At 40.0% G+C, this 16,552-nt stretch overlaps 1 protein-coding gene across 1 annotated transcript; it reads right to left on the bottom strand.

Moving 5' to 3' along the window:
• Window positions 1–556: 556 nt before the first annotated feature.
• daglb (diacylglycerol lipase, beta) lies at window positions 557–14,626 on the bottom strand. The gene is made up of 15 exons (XM_023286494.3): window positions 13,874–14,626; window positions 13,138–13,289; window positions 12,132–12,306; window positions 11,772–12,039; window positions 11,439–11,561; window positions 10,830–10,957; window positions 10,433–10,559; window positions 10,205–10,288; window positions 8,849–8,926; window positions 8,666–8,746; window positions 8,101–8,228; window positions 7,201–7,269; window positions 6,782–6,854; window positions 6,413–6,666; window positions 557–2,146 (listed from the first exon to the last, which is right to left on the bottom strand). Exons 1-15 carry the CDS (start codon window positions 13,966–13,968, stop codon window positions 1,951–1,953), a joined length of 2,031 nt encoding a protein of 676 aa, XP_023142262.2. The 5' UTR covers window positions 13,969–14,626; the 3' UTR covers window positions 557–1,950.
• Between the last annotated feature and the right edge of the window lie 1,926 nt (window positions 14,627–16,552).

The raw sequence follows: 16,552 nt of genomic DNA, 5'->3' as shown, positions 1-16,552 counted from the left end.
AGCAATTCAGTCTCGGCTTTATCTTCAGGCATAAACTGATAGGTCGGTTTCTGCTCACTGGACGTACACCTTTAATTCGCCACTTTCAAGCTACTGGTTTCCTACATATTCCCCACCTGTAATTCTAACGCTGCAGCACAAACAGAGTAGTTATGTGGGTCTGCTATTTCTTTTCTTTCATGAGCAGAAGTATGTTGTTGAGGCAATTTTGGTGTTGTATAGACTACCCGCACTGTAATTTACTGTGTCTGAGTTGTGAAACAGGAGCTTACGAGGATCACTTGAAGATGCCATGTGTTGGTGACGGGACGTCGCGCTGACGTCACATGCTAAAAGGGCTGAAGGGGATAAAGACTAAAAAAATAATCCTTACTGATCTATTCATTAGAAACATTTCATAATCACACTCCACATACACACATACACATATGGCTTCACTTAATAAATTAATCCCATTTAAATCAAAATTCTGTTTAGTGGCATTCAGATCAACAGGTTGCTGCCACTGAGTTCACAGGTGTGTGCAGCTGTGAATAAAAAAAATTAAGTGTAAAGGTTGTGCTTCACAAACGCTTTTATTTGCATCAAGGAGTCCAATGTACTGTATCGAGGGTGTGAAATAGTTACGCAGGCATCAGCTGATTCAAACCTTAACATTATATATCACCTGAAAAACAACATAATATTCATGGCAAGTAAACAGGTTCCCACAAAATGTACAATCGTTCTACCTCCCACATCTATCATGTTTATGGCAAACACCATGCACTGTTCACACTGCAGAACTTACTGTAAACACACTGCACCCACGTCTTTATCTGTAAAGTAATTCTGTCGGCTTGTTTTTGTATAATGCATAGGCACAGTTCACCCTGATGTCTCAAGACATTGAACACAAGACAGGCTAACCACAGTTATGACACGATGAATATGTAAATTCAGACCACATTTTAAGGTACAAGTTACTCTTATACAGCTCTGGAAATAATTGTTAAACCACCTGTTGCTTTCTTTCTCAACACAAAAGGCCTTCAACACTGATAATTTAGTTAGAATTTTATCATAGTGGTTAAATAATTACAGCATCTTCTCAGAAAAACAGGAAAAAGTCTTACAAGAATTACAATACATGCAATAAATTATGTATTGGAATCATTTTTTTTTTGATTATTTTGTTCATATGCTGTGTATGTGAGGCCAACAGACAATCCAAACTAAATTATCACTCGGCCGTCTTAGTGTTTAACACAGCAACACAGACTTGGAATCAGCAAAACACCCATCTATTAGAACCTCAAGAACAAAACGTAGTATTTCTCCACCAAGAGCCCCAAAGGAAGAGGCAGCAGACACAGTGGTCAAATGATTAGTTCCAAAGCTGTATGTTCACATAGTGGATCAGACTGCTCCTCATTCACCCTCAAAGATAATGAAGACGAGAAAACAAACCTGCAGTGACCACGAGGGCAGCCTATACCAGACATACACCACTCACACAAACAGAAACTGTAGAACACTGACATTATAGCAAAACTGCAGCACTGTCAAATATTGTACACAACGTACATTCAAAGATCATGGCATAAGGTTGCTCATGGAGTAACTCATGAAGCCGAAAGAAATCAAATTATTTGAATTAAATAATTAAAAGTGCAATCGAAAAAAATCTGCTCCAGAGCGTTTCTCTTTGCAAATCACATTCATTCATAGAGACCACAACAAGCAAATCCCTATGGTTTTATATCTTCCATTACCACTACAATCAGATGCAAACGCTTGAGAAGCTCCATACTCGAAATGTATATATGTGTGAGGAAAGACTGGGATGACAGGTCAAGTGACGTACTTGAAGCTGTCCTGGATCAGATGTAAAGACACAAATAAAAGTTGGTTTAGGATACTGTGGAGTCCGGGAGCACAGACATTAGGAGTCAGTCTTTATAGTACAATTCAGATAGTATTGCGCTGGCTGTTGTTTAAAGACGAAGGGCAGAGGGAGAAGGGCCGGTCGCTGGTGAGACTGTTGAGTGCTCGGAGCACAGCGTCAGGCATGTGATCGGCCAGCATCCTGGGGCTGATCAAAATACTCCTGAACGCCATTTCATTGGACCAGTCGGCACGGTAACGGACCTGAGAAAAACAGGATCTGAGGAAGAAAAGACAGAAACAAGAAATTGGGTGGCTGCTCGAAGTCGCAACTGTTTTTCCAAAGAGTAGGCGTTTCTTCCAGGAACTGATACAGATGTTGTAGCTGCAGAATTATTCATGTGACTATCAGTATCTAAAATTATCTGGAGCTACCAGATGCTACATTTTCTGTGGAAACTTTAGGCGGGCTTTATGCTGAAACACCTGAAAAACTGAAAGAAGAAGTTTCAGTTTATGTATAAAAAATGTCAAAGTGTAAGGGCAAAGATAATATTTATATTTGTAACAGATACAGTGGTGGAAACAAGTTTGCAGACACCCTTAAAATTTTACACAATCTCAAATATTATCACAAAATATTTGTGGGAAAATCTTTTTTGTGTTTCAAAAGGTGTGGCTGCATAGGCAGATACAAACAAATACAAATTCTATATTTTTTATGTTTATTGCTTACAAGAAAAACGAACAAAACTAAATTCTTGACAGTTTTAATATGTCAGTTCTCAACATTGTTGATATCAAAGTCAACAAATAAGAGAGAATGTGTTCAAAACTGAACAAAAAATAAAGAAACCATCACATTATCAAATATTTAGTAGTCCTGCCATTAACGCGCAGTGGAGCTCTAATCCTGGCTGGCATTTTCCCTACGAGCCTTTCACACTGTTGAGGGGTAATCTTGTCCCATTCTTCTTGAATTATTGCTTTTATTTCTTATAAATTCTTTGGCTTACGCTTTGAAACAGACCTTTTGATAATCCATCACAGACTGTCATTGGGGCTCATGTCCAGGTATTGAGCTGGTCACTCTAACACTGGCAGCAGTCATGCATCCCCAAACCATGATACTGCCTCCACCATGCTTGACAGTAGGTACTGTACATGCTGGAGGTAATTCTTCACCTGGTCTTCTGCGTACCCTCACATTAGCGGGAGGAAGATAAAGCTGGAGACTGGACTCATCTGACGACAGAATCTTCTTCCAGTTCCTTCCTGTCCAGTTCTTATGTGCTTGGGCCCAACGATACCAGGCTAACCTCTGTCTTTCATTGATCTGGGATTTCTTGACAGCCTTGTAGGACCTTAAGCCATGATCTAAAAGTCAGCCATGTACTGTGTGGGTGGAACACTGGGCAGCAGTTTGGTTTAATCACTGCTGCTGAAGCTCCTGTGATGTCATTGGGTGGTTTTCCTGCACATGCGGATCAGGATGCCATCATTTCTTGCTGAAGAAACCCTTGGACGCCCAGATCTTGGTTTGTCTTCCAAGCTGTTGGTTCGTCTGTATTTCTGCAAAGTGTATCCACTATATCGAGACTTCCTGGCTATCTGGTGGCAGCTGTACCCTTCCTGGCTGAGAATTTGTATCTTCAGGTGTGTTGTCTGCATTAGGTTCCTTGTTTCAGATATTTTTGTCTCTGAAGAACTTTCAAATGTGCTTTATATAGACATGAAGCACGGCAACAAAAATTGTGCCTTTTAATAAAAAGCACGACCTTTATTAGTGGATCACTGGTAGCAAAATGATCCAATACTCACAATTTCTTATGTATTTTTATAGAACCAATCAATTTTAAGTCTCTAATGGCTTTTTTAGAATTTGTTTAGTATTTTTGCTGTGACTGTAAAAACAGAAATTGCACTTGAAGACCTTAATGCAATTCTTAATGCAATATTTCACAAATGCATGGGGTGTCTGAAAACTTTTTTCCACCACTGTATATTTGTGGAAATCGAGAGAGCTGAAGAAGTTTTTCTGCTGAAAGGTGAAGTCCTGAGACTTGAGCGGGTCTGAAATGTTCATGTCAGTACGTGAAGGAGGTGATGCATCAGCTGAGACGACAGGGACGTCATTGGAAAATCAGCTGATTAAGTACTGCAAGCATAATAACTGCCTTTTACTGCACAGTTTTATAATAATAATGGCTTTTATCTCTATAGAAACTTTTAAAACTGGAGTAACAATGTCCATTAAAAAAGTGTATGAATATGAACAATGAACATTTTTTTGAAAACTTCTTCCTGACTTTACAAGAAGAGTAGGAATCCTTGACAATCTCATATTTTGATCTGATTCGGTTCTTTCTTTTTTAGTCAGTTCTTGACAGACAATGGCAACATCAAACCACTCCTGTCTCTTGACCTTTTCCAACTGAGTTATAAATGACACATTACTGACAGTAGGGTTGAACAATGAATTGAAATATCATGGAAATTGCAACATAGTACGGTAGGAGCTGCAGCTTTTTCCAAAGATGCTACAGACACCCTGGCATACAATTCATATTCTCTAGACGTAAAGGGAACCTGCTTGTTTGGTACAGAACTCAGCAAAAATCACATCATCTCTTCTGAATTTGTTTCAGTGGAAAAGAAGTGAGAGAAGTAACATTCCCACTCAAGTCATGACTCATATTGCAACCAGATTATCTGTGAAAATAATCACAGCATGATTGTTTTTTTCATGTCTTTCAGCCTTAAGTGACAGTTAAGCCAACCATTTTTAATTAAGATTACTGACTAACAGAGACAAGAGACAGGTGTGTCAGAGTAGTGTGTGGGGATCACAGAGTAAATCCCGATACAATCTCATCACATTATGTTGCCCGTGATGTTGATGGTACGCGACATCGGCCGAATCTCAATTCTGTGATACTGAATACAACACAAGACAGTCTTCTACAATACATCACATCATCTAAGTGAAGAAGAAAAAAAGTCAAAAAGGAAATGTACTTATTTACTGTACCGTGGTATCTCTGTGTTTGTATATTATCACTATTCTATTTTGATAATGTATCAGTGCCAGTTAGGTAGTTCTCTGATTTGCTTTTCCTCATGGGTTGCTGTTTTCTTCGTGTGAATTTATTCTTCTTCATTTGCAGGTTAGTTAACTTGCGTTTACAGCTACCTTCATTCATTTGATGACGTTCATGAAGTAGCGATTCTGGTGACGCAAACCGATTTTGAGAATCGGTACAGTTTAAAAACTGTAAAACTATTGATATTTTGGGCAGTGTAATGATTGATTAATGCAAGAATAAGTGATACAATATATCGTATATATTTTTTCTAAGTTTTTTAATGCAAATTAAATCCACTGCATTAAATCAGAAATGTCTTGTTTAGTTCCTGTATGGAAATTTTACAATGGAAGAGTCATTTACTAAGCATCAATAGTTAACTTTGAAATGTAAAAAAACAAAAAAGGGAAGTAGATATGTGTTTTTAGTGGAGTAAATAAAGAGGGGAAGACGTGAGTGAATCTAACACTGAAAGGCTGCAGTGTGTTAGTTTGGTGCTGCACTACATTACTCTGTTAATGACGGGGTATAAAGTGTTTATGACATACTTCACCGTTGTCTTGCAAAGCCAGTTGTTAGGTAACTGAATCCAAAATGTGACCAAATGTGCGAAAATGCCTTACAGGATAACTTCAGAATGAGAAAAATGGTCATGAGTGGCATTTCCATAGAATGGTCAAGCAAATTTTAAGAATTTTTGAAATGTTGCAAAAAAAAAAACCTGAAAAAGAGATCCACACGACTTGTTTCCATTAACTGCTTCAGAGTAAATAATCTAGACTGTGTAGTGTTGTCAGAACAACAATACAGGCTGTAATAAACAGAGTAGAAGAAGCTGGAAACAAAACCAGTTATTTGCCAACTGCTCAAGTACCTTGAAAAGAGGAAGAAACAGACAAAACTTTGGGGATTTATAAGCAAGAAAAGAGAGAAATCTTCAGGAATTCTTTTCAATTGGAAGTGTTGTAAATATTCTTTCAAGTAAGCTGCTCACGTTTCATGCTGACTAAGGCAAGCAGCTGATCAGTAATGTGAGGTAAATGTTGGCTATGTCAAAACTCATTCTCAAACAGTTTTTTCCATCTCCAATTATGTTTACTCCTTTTCAAAAAGTCAAAAACCATTGCAAGCAGGCTTGAAAAGTTTGTGAAATTACTTCGAAATGTGCATAAAAATACGTTAGCAAACACTGCTAACATATAGGTGCTACACTGTTATGTTTGATACGTTGCTACAAAAATCCATTTATGGAATTTTTCAGGCAATTCAGATTTGAAAAAGACAAGAATCTGGATTGCTGTGTGAACAGTTTTTTTTCATCCATCCACGGTAGACGCAGTTTTACAAATCAGGACCCCAGGTAAAGACAAAATATTTTTACTTTTACTCACCACTAGGGGCACACATGAACACCTTTTTCTATTCATGGTAAATCTGTTGTGAAACATTTGTAGACTGACCTCCGCGAAGGCCCGTCTTCTGTGATATGCAGAACGCGTCCAGGCAGGAAGAGCGGTAAGTGTGTAGCTGTATGGGCGGGCGAGTCATCGGACGCAAGGCTCTGATAGGATGATGAGTGGCGAATCATCAGTGACTCCTCCCCCAGCAGTGGCTGGCCAAGCTCCTCCTCCCTCCTGTTGTCCATCTCGGTGGGGAAGTCATCTGGGTCTCCTCCAAACAGCTCGTACCAGCATCCCTGCAGCAGGATGCGATACTGCAACACACACAGAAACAAGTCTAAAATCACTCACAGTGACTGAAGGTATTGTCAGATGGTGTCGAGGCATTCATCTATTGGTGCATATGTCAGGGCTTTCAGCGATTCTTACTTTGGGCTTATTGCAGTTAGAAACTATTTTAAGTATCCTCCTCTTCAGGTCCTCCATGTTGGGAATGCTCAGTCTGTACAAAAAGAATGACAGCACATCTATTGTGGAATGGAAATTTGCAAAACACTAAAACTGAGACAAATAGGAGCATTTCAGTTGCTCCTATTCTCCTTTTCTGTGCCTGTAATAACAGGGCAGAGCCAAATACAGACTCCATCATGCAGTAGTCTATAATAGTCTGTTCACCACAGAACATTCATTTTGGCCTTTTAAAGAAAAGACTCTGTGCTGCTCACACAAACATTTTTACCTTTGGTGATCAAGACCAGTATCAACATATAATATTTATCAATTCTGAACTCATTACACTAATTCTACTAGCTAGGAAGCATACACCATAAAAGAGCTTTCTGTCTTACCTGGGAACCAGGTCTTTTCCCAGCACCACTGAGATCACAAAGTCCTTGGAGTAATCAGCTAAGGCTTTACTGCACATAAAGAAAATACAGTACAGTCAAATAAGAATTCCATTATTAACAGTATAAATTTGTATGTGAATGGCACATTGTACGTCCAATTCAACTCTTAATACTTTAAGGAGGAATGCACAATGATATCAGCTGATGAAGTCATTAAAACAAAATATTGCCATCAGCCCAAAATGAAGACTGACTGACTTGTGTCACTTCTGACCTTCCCTGAAAAGTTAGTCTGTTTTTGAGTAATGTTGCAAACAGACGGACAAACGTACGGCAATCGTCACATAACTCCAACGTGTTCCTTGGCGGAGTAATTATGGCACATTGTACATGTAAGCTGAAGGACTTTTCTACTGTACATTGTACTTCATGTCTGCACCGGTCAGTAGGGGAAGCACACTGGTGCAGCAAGGTTCTGGGTGAGAACCTGCTGGCCATCCTGTGTGGACTTTAACTATTTTACGTGTGCCTGTGTGGGTTTTCAATGAGTGTTTCGGCTTCCTCCAACAGTCCAAAGACATGCATGGCAGGTTTACCGATGCTTCTGAACTGGTCGTATGTGTGACAATGCATAGTTGTCTGTCTTTCTGTCTTCGTTCTATGATGGACTGTTGGCCTGTCCAGTGTGTATCCCCCCTCATAACGAAAAATATATCTATATTGCACATTGGCAAAAATCCTGTATCATACATCCACTCTTATGGTGTTGACTAAGCAGCATTTCTCATTTGCTCTTTTACTTCATAGTCAGAGAACCAGCTCCACTGTCAGCTGCTTAGAGCTGCCAAACATGTTTAAAATCAGTATAAATGGTGTCAGCCTTCTGAATCTTCGCCTTACCTCAGGAGTCCCCCTGGTGGAGAGAAGGCGTAGCACTGCAGGGTGGGGAAGGAATTGCGTAAAAGGATAGCCAGCACTGAAGCTGCGCCAGCGCCCAGACTGTGACCAGTGATGACCAGTTTATACTCCTACAAACACAAGGAGACACACACACACACTGCATACTATCCCCTCTGCAATGTAACACCCTCAGGTAAGGGAAGTCAGCCATGAGAGACAAGTCTGGGTGGTTTCAAATGGATGCACTACTCCATATTGAAATAGAGAGATAATTGAATTATTAATGACTTATTTCTCTTGTAGATAAATGCTTTGAAACTTAACTGTAGCCATGCTAATTTAAAAGTGCTACACAGAAAGTTGTTGTTTTCAGACTAAAATAATAAATGCAGCCCAGCTTCATAGTTTTTTCTTGCCACAACAGTACATTCCTGTAAATCTGGACCAGAGATGAAATCTCATTTATTCTAAATAGGATTTGCCATCTGGGATGACAACTGAAATAAAAAACAGTGATGCATGCTGCCAGTGAAATGTAGCTTCTAACCCTGGTTTCACTTCTTACCGGTGCAATGGAGAATGCCTGGTTCAGGATGCCGTCGTTGACCAGCTTCTTGTAGATGTAACTCGCTGCCTGACAGATGCCCTGCAACAGACACACCCTTATCTTTTAGGAAACACATTCCTGAGTCTGGTGGAAACCTTTAGAAACACAGGCTTACAGTAGTGTGTTTAGGTGGACATTCACCTTGTGAGCGTAGCAGGCTCCAGACACTCCTTCTATCGGCAGGTTCTCACATTCAGCTGACAGGTCTGTCAGGACGTCCTGCAAAAAGCACAGTGAGATAAACAACAAACTGGGAGACTGATTGACCACAGCTCAAACTCCATGTCACAGGTGAAAGGTTAAAGATGAAGTTATAGGCTACTTGAAGGATGCGTTCGATGTAGACTGAAATCCTGCAGTCAGCATAAAAGTTGGGACAAATATTTCAGTCGTGTGTACCAAGATAATTCAGAAAATATAAAATTTTTTGCCATCAAATCACCCCTATCACTGACCTTTGTTGCTTTTACCTTTAGACACACAATGATAACCCACACTCACGTCTTCACTTCACCGCACTCTCACTTCCCACTTTGTGTTGTTTTTCTCTATAAGTGCAAATCTAAAGAGAGGTCAGATGAACACATGAGACCTATATTTTTATCAGTCTGTTTCAGTTACTCTTCTATCAGTCATCCATGTAAACAGGGAAGTGATTCTGAACATTAAGAGGAAACAGCAGGATAGACGGAAAGTATTCACAAGCATAGCAGTTGTATAGAAAAGGGGGCAAAACTGAGAAAAAATACTCACATCCTCTTTTTCAAGTTCACACATGTAGGCAACCTAGTCTGGGCTTGAGCGTCAAACTCAACAAGTATATTTTAGACTTCTCTGGTGGCCCAGTATTATTTTTGGCAGTTGTACACACAAACAAATTACAAGGAGCAGACACTCACATCAACTGCAAGCTTCACAGTAGAGTGTTCAGCCACAAATTCCACATCACAAATCACATATTTTTTCTTCTTACTTTCAGCACATACTGCAGCTGCTCTACAAAGTGCGTACTGTTCCATGCTGTATGCATAAAATTGGAATTTATTACTTAATCATAATGCTGCGCCTTGAGTTTTAACTATCTTGCACAGAAATTTGTCCTGTAGAGTGAAATGAGCCGTCATCTCTCTGTGAGCTTGTTTATACTTGTGCAAGATACCATGACATATGTGACCTATCTTCTGCTGCAGAGGATTGTGGGTCAGAATTGCAAGAAAAGTACACTGGTTTTGCATAGTGGAAAATGCAGCCAGATGTAGGGGACCAACCTGGTATTTTATGCATACTGCATTTGCCATACTATGTATTGGGACATACTAAATCTTTTTCTGGCATTCTATATAGTATGGATATTGGAACACACCGTATGTTTCAGTCAGGTAATATATCAAAACAAAAAGAAATGAAAGATATGAATAAACGACCAAGTTAGGCACTTAATAACTGTCTGGTCTCTATTTTTCTCCCAAAAAGTAAATCCTTGAGGTCCCAACTCACCTTCAGTGACAATGTTCCTCTGACAGCCACCAGAACAGCCTCCCTCTTATGATCCAGAGCCACATAGAAGGGGATCTCATAGATCTGCAACACAGAGTACCTGCTTAGATGACCAACTGAATACCAACAGTGAGGCTGGCGATTGTGGCCTCTCAAAGATAAATCTCAGGTCAACTGTGAACCAAAAGGAGAAGAATTCCTGGTAGGAGGAACTGGTGAAACTCCTACCTGGTTGTGGAAGCTGACATGTATGAAGTCTCTGTACTGCAAACCAGTGCTCTGCAGGATGGAGGAGAAATGGCAGCCAAGGTGGTCTCCTCCAACAATCTCATACTCAGCTGCCCGGCTCCTACAGCTGACACAGAGATATGCATACATAATTAATATTTAAAATACATAATACAAATGCTCTACTTCAAGCAAATATGAACATATGAAATGAAACTTTTTCCAAGCAGTTGGCAGAAAAAAACATGCATGCTTTTGTACAACAACAATATCAGTTAAATGTTGCTGCTTTTAGGAGCAGTCTGTTTCCTGTTTTAGTGAGCAGCTGTCAACCTAACACATCTATGAATTTTCCGGTAGATTTCCCGAACTCATACAAACAAAGACGGTATCTTACCAGTCTCCACTGAGTTTGCAGGGTCCAGTCAGAGGGTTGGAGTAAATGTAGAGTGGCCAACCATAAGCTGCTGCAGCAAACTGCATACAATGGGCAGCTTTCTCCAACTCTGTCTCCAAATCTTCTCCCTTTCAACAGAAAAATATATGAGTAAGAAGAAAATATTTTTTAAAATTAGGATTCTAATTTAGGCTGCAAAGTGGCTCGGTGGTTAGCACAGATCCCTGGTTGCCAGCCTGGGATCTTTCTGCATGTAGTTTGCATGTTCTCCCTGTGCATGTGTGGGTTTTCTCCAGGTACTCCAGCTTCTTCCCACAATTCAAAAACATGCTGAGGTTAACTGGTGATTCTAAATTGTCTGTCCGTGTAAATGTGAGTGTGACTGTTTGTTTCTATGTGTCACCCTGTGATAGACTGGTGACCTGTCCAGGGTGTCTCCTGCCTTCACCCTAATTTAGCTGGAAAGGCTCCAGCACGCCTGTGACCCTATTGAGGATTAAACGGTGTATAGGTAATGGATGGATGGATTCTATTGTACATACTTGCCAGCTGGTCTACTTTAAGCTCTGTTCTACAAATGTGAGTGACTACTTGTGACTGATGCCTTACGATTGGAGAGGAAGGGCTGTGACTGACGATGACTTCTGGATCTCTGCTTTTCTCCATCTTGTCTTGCTCCTGGTGCAGCAGAGCCAAACCGGCTGCTATGTCACTGGGAACCAGGTCTGTGTCCTGCAACATGTACATCAAACCAGAGAGGATCTCACTATGTGTTCTGCATCACTATGTAACACTAGTAGATATTTTATAGTACAGCGAACAGTTATTTTATATTCCACATTATTTTAATCTTACATGCATATTTTTTTTCTTGTTATCTGGTATTATTTATTTATATTATTATTAAAGAAACTCCAGACAGGGAAAGAAGGTGTCACTTACAGAGAAGAAGCTGCTAAAGAGCTGTGCGATGCTGGAGAACGCTGCCCGGTGGCTTTCATCCTGTGGCAGACAGCAGCACAGGAGTCGAAGCCTGCTCTCCCAGACTTTAACGGCCAGGGAGCGAGCAGTGGACAGGAACTGGGAGCCCTCGCTGCTCTGTAGGTCTCGTACTCCCAGTGGCTCCATGGTAGGAGGTTGAGGACGAGGGTCCCCCAGTGGATCAAAGACAAACACAACACCTATCCCCGTGAACAGCAGAATGATCCAGCTGTTGTGACAGAGAGACAAGACATTGGATCAAAGCAAGAGAAATTCTAAAAAAACATAAAGAACTGAAACTTTTAGCTTTGAACAACCTACCTGGCAACAACTGCTGCAATGACAGCGCCCACTGTGGCGGGATCACAGCCTTTGCTGTCATCAGACACCCAAACAGCCCCTAGACAAGCCCAGACCAGCTCAGGGAGGTACAGCAGAGCTCGCAGGTACACCAGTGCAGGCATAGAGCGCCGTGGACCAGGATTTGTAATGGTACCTGAGAGAAAAATCATACATATTGGAGAAATTTAAGGAAAATACACATATGTGATTAATGAGACACCAGACAATGCTTATGTAAAAGGTAACCTCTCACTCTCCTTTAGTTTTGCTCAATTCCTGGATGCCTATGGAATAGTGATTGTGTTATTCAGTCCCACAGAAACTCAGTAACTGAGCCAAGACAGCCTAATACTGCTGTTTTACACAGCTTCAGATTATACAAAATACATAAGAAAAAGGTCTGTCTAAATGCATTTATTCATTTCTGACTCTGGCAAAGTGGGAAAAACAATAAAATTTCTCTAAAACCACTGTATTTCTGAACTATCTCTTCAACCAAACAACTATTTTATGTGACCTCCTTTTGATTGCAAATGTAAGAAATAATTTAATATTTTTTTCAGTTCCATTTATCGAACCTCCCCTGAAACTGTTTGGCAATTACCTTGGGAAGGCCGACTCTGCAGTTTGAAAATGATTAAATTACAAAAGCTGCCAAACTGACCCAATAGTTAAAATGTGTCAGTGTTTCAACAGAGTACCCTTACACAAGGTACAGAAGCACTACTACGTTGCTTGGGAAATAACTCTAACAAAAAAAATTACACAAGTGATACGATATAACACACATTGTTTCTCACCTATTTCTTCAGGAAAAGTCTTGCATACTTCCTGCATTGCATCATTACAGAACAACCTGTATTTCGACACTACTGCTGCTCTGTGATTTCCCCCTTCATGAAAATCTCGCTCGTGTCCGTTTATCTTTACATATTGATATCATACAATTTTAAGAGCATGAACTGACAAGCTACAACTCCTTTACCTTGTGCACTGACGTAGACAATAGCACACAGTGACAGGATGATGAGCGCTAGCACAACCAGCAGTCCAACCAGGTAGCTGTGAAGAACTCCTCTCTCATTACAATCAAAATGACCCTTGTGGTAAGTGAACAGGATCATGGTGCCAATCCACCTGAGGGAAAAATTGCAGCAGAGTAAGACAAGAACTGAGTCGGTGAATCATATTATCGTGTTTATTAAGTCAAGTCACTGTTACTGATAGAATACATTTAAAACAAGAGCTGTGGAGCCAAAGTGCTTTACAGTGGAAGAATGACATTGGTGTTATGAATTCTACTAACAAGTATGAATATTAAGACCCAGCAGTATTATGTATTATGGTAATTTACCTGAGTAATGTAAATGTTAAGGTTTAGACACCACAATATTGTAATTTCCACAAATTTCCATGAGTAATTTAACTATTAAGGTTGGGATCCAACAATATTAATGTACAAATTCACCTGAGTAATGTAGATATTAGGGTTGAGACCAAATATAATACAAATTCACCTGCCTAGTGTAAATGTTAAAAACCTACAATATCATGAACTCTAATACATTACCTATCTAATTTAAATTTTAAGTTAAAACCCTACCAAATTAATATTATTGTAAACCTTGCCAAATTCACAAGTTTGATCATGCACATGACGACAGTTAAACCTGAGGAGGCTAAGGGCTACAGTGAATCATAGATGTACATGAACAACTCACCAAAGCACACGGATGAACAGTTCAAAGGATCCGGGGAACACAAGATCATCACTGGCTATCCCCCATCGCCGACCAAACACCACCATTCCAGGCATTTTGCCGGTGAACAAGCCCAGATATCTGGTGGGTGGTAGGTTAGCCTTCTCGCCACTATAAAGTGGGTAGGACTGTCTTGATCAATACACGTCTCACGTCATGCATGACTTCACTGACAAAGGAGCAGCTAAACTAATTGGCAGCGATCCTCGCCCACTGCTGTCACATTATATTTCCTAAATTGCATAATTATCCCAACTGACTTCTGACTTACAACACAAGCTAGCTACCGTCTAGCGTGTGTATTCGTTAACGTTACTTAATCTAACGTTAGTCAAGCAAGGCCAGGCTATAATACTGTTGTCACACAGTGTTGAGGTTTGCTACCTGCTGGCACTTACCTTAACTATCATTAGATAATGTAGCTAATGCGGTTAACGCCAGCTAGCACAGCGTACAACGTTCCGTGATTAGCTTCTCACCTTAGCTGCCTTGCTAAAAATACTCTAAAGCTATTCCGAGAAATTGGTAGCGTGGCCAACACGTACGGAAAACGCTAATATTTTTTATAGCTATACACGTATGAAACCAGTCCATAATGCATACATATTAACATCAAATGTTAAGGTAACATAGCACAGAGCTAACTATTGAAGCAGGTTTGTTTTGTTTTCCTAGAAAACTAGCAGTGTCCGTACGCAGATGTCGCCGGTCTGCAACTCAGGCCGTGAACAAAGGTTCCAGTGTCTCGCTTCCTCTTATATGTACAAACGTAATATCAGCACCCTCTCCTGACAGATTGGTTTTCATTTTATTGAGGACTTTCCACTAAATTAGAATAAAAGGGTTAGCTAACCCTAATCATGTAGAATAGAATAGAATAGAATAGAATAGAATAGAATAGAATAGAATAGAATAGAATAGAATAGAATAGAATAGAATAGAATGTCAGCTTTTATTGTCACTGTACAAAAAAAAGGTACAACAAAATTGGTGGGTGCATCTCCCCCATAGTGCACTTACAAAATACAAATACTTAATATTTATGACATAATAAAAGTAATAAATAGAATGAACATGTACACACACTCATGTTGTAGTGTCCCATGTTTGACTGAAAGAAAAATGGACCAGAAGTATCCATGGTGGTTACTCCTTGGTGGTTTAAAAGCCAAATTGCCCACAGATAAAAACTGATCCTCAGCCAGTTTGTCCAGCATGCAGTGTTTCTGTACCTCTTACCAGAAGCCAGATGGTTGAAGAGACCTGGCCAGGATGTGAGAGATCAGACAGGATCTTCTTTGCCTTACTGAGACCACAGGAGTTTGCAGTGTCCTCCAGGGAGAGCAAAGGGCAGATGATTATTTTCTGTGCTGATCTTATAACCCCCTGCAGTGCTTTTCTGTCATCAGTTGTACAACCGGCACACCACACTGTGATGCACGCTCTATCGTGGAGCAATAGAAAGTCTGCAACAGATTTGCCTCCAAGTGACATTTCCACAACAGCCTAAGAAAGTGTAGTCTCACTAAATTACTATATTAAGTCAACTTTGTCATTCCAGCTCTACACACAAAGCATATATGGAATGTGGACTGAAAGTCCAGGATAAGGACTAAGACAGGACAAAATACACTTATCACATAAATAAAAATCATATTGCATGAGCATAAAAGGACAAAAAATGTGTTGTAAATTAACCAGACATCATTACATGTAAAATAAATAGTGAGGGAGCAAAGTGGTTTTGTGCTATCAAAAAAAGTAATAAATACAGCTAAGAACTGTTGTTCAGTGCTCCCTGATGTGAATGGAGGAAGACACTGTTATACAAACTGGTAGTACTTGTATGAATGCATCTGGACTTCTTGACAGATGACAGAGGGACAAAAAGGGTCTTCTACAATGATAAAGGTCTTTAAGCAGAGTGTGGAACATGTCCAAAATGAAGGAAATAGAGACACTGATGATCTTCTCAGCTGTCTGCACAACTCTCTGCAAAGCTTTGAGGCATAGCAGGTCCCTGTCTGACTGTAACGCAGCTGGTAAGGTCTCTGTCAATGGTTCCCTTGTAAAAAGGTGGTGAGGATGGGTGGGGGCGGTTTTGCCTTCTCTAGTTTTTATAGGAAGTGTAGTCACTGCTTGGATCTCTTGAACACCTGTTGGTAGTTCAGAAAAGGTCCTCTTTGATGTGTATATGAAAAAATTTGGTGTATATCCTTCCCACTGTAGAGCCATTGATGTTCAGTGGAAAGTGGTCAGGGCAGGACATTCTGAAGTCAACAATAACCTCCTTTGTCATATCAACATCAGAGACAGATTATTGTTTCTGCACCAATTTGACAGCTGTTCCTGTATGCAGCAGACGTAAGCACACCACTGTGCAATATCGCTTAAATGTCAACTATTTCAAAATTGTATTACACCTCGGTAAGTGCATTACTTCTAAGTTGAGCAGTAGGTATTTGTTCTTATGTGAAAATTAAAAACAATATTAAATTTGCCATACAAAAACATAGACCCTCAAATAGGAAGTCAGCACAACTTTCATTACTGAGATTCAAATATTTGCCTTTTTCAGTACTCCACATGCCCACCTCTATTACACATCAGAAGCTGTACTTCCACAGAATTTAAACTACC

This window comes from Amphiprion ocellaris, chromosome 18, assembly GCF_022539595.1.
Source record: "Amphiprion ocellaris isolate individual 3 ecotype Okinawa chromosome 18, ASM2253959v1, whole genome shotgun sequence".
Classification (NCBI taxonomy): domain Eukaryota; kingdom Metazoa; phylum Chordata; class Actinopteri; family Pomacentridae; genus Amphiprion; species Amphiprion ocellaris.
The sequence above is the reverse complement of the archived record's forward strand: the minus strand, read 5'-3'. Positions and strand labels throughout refer to the sequence as shown.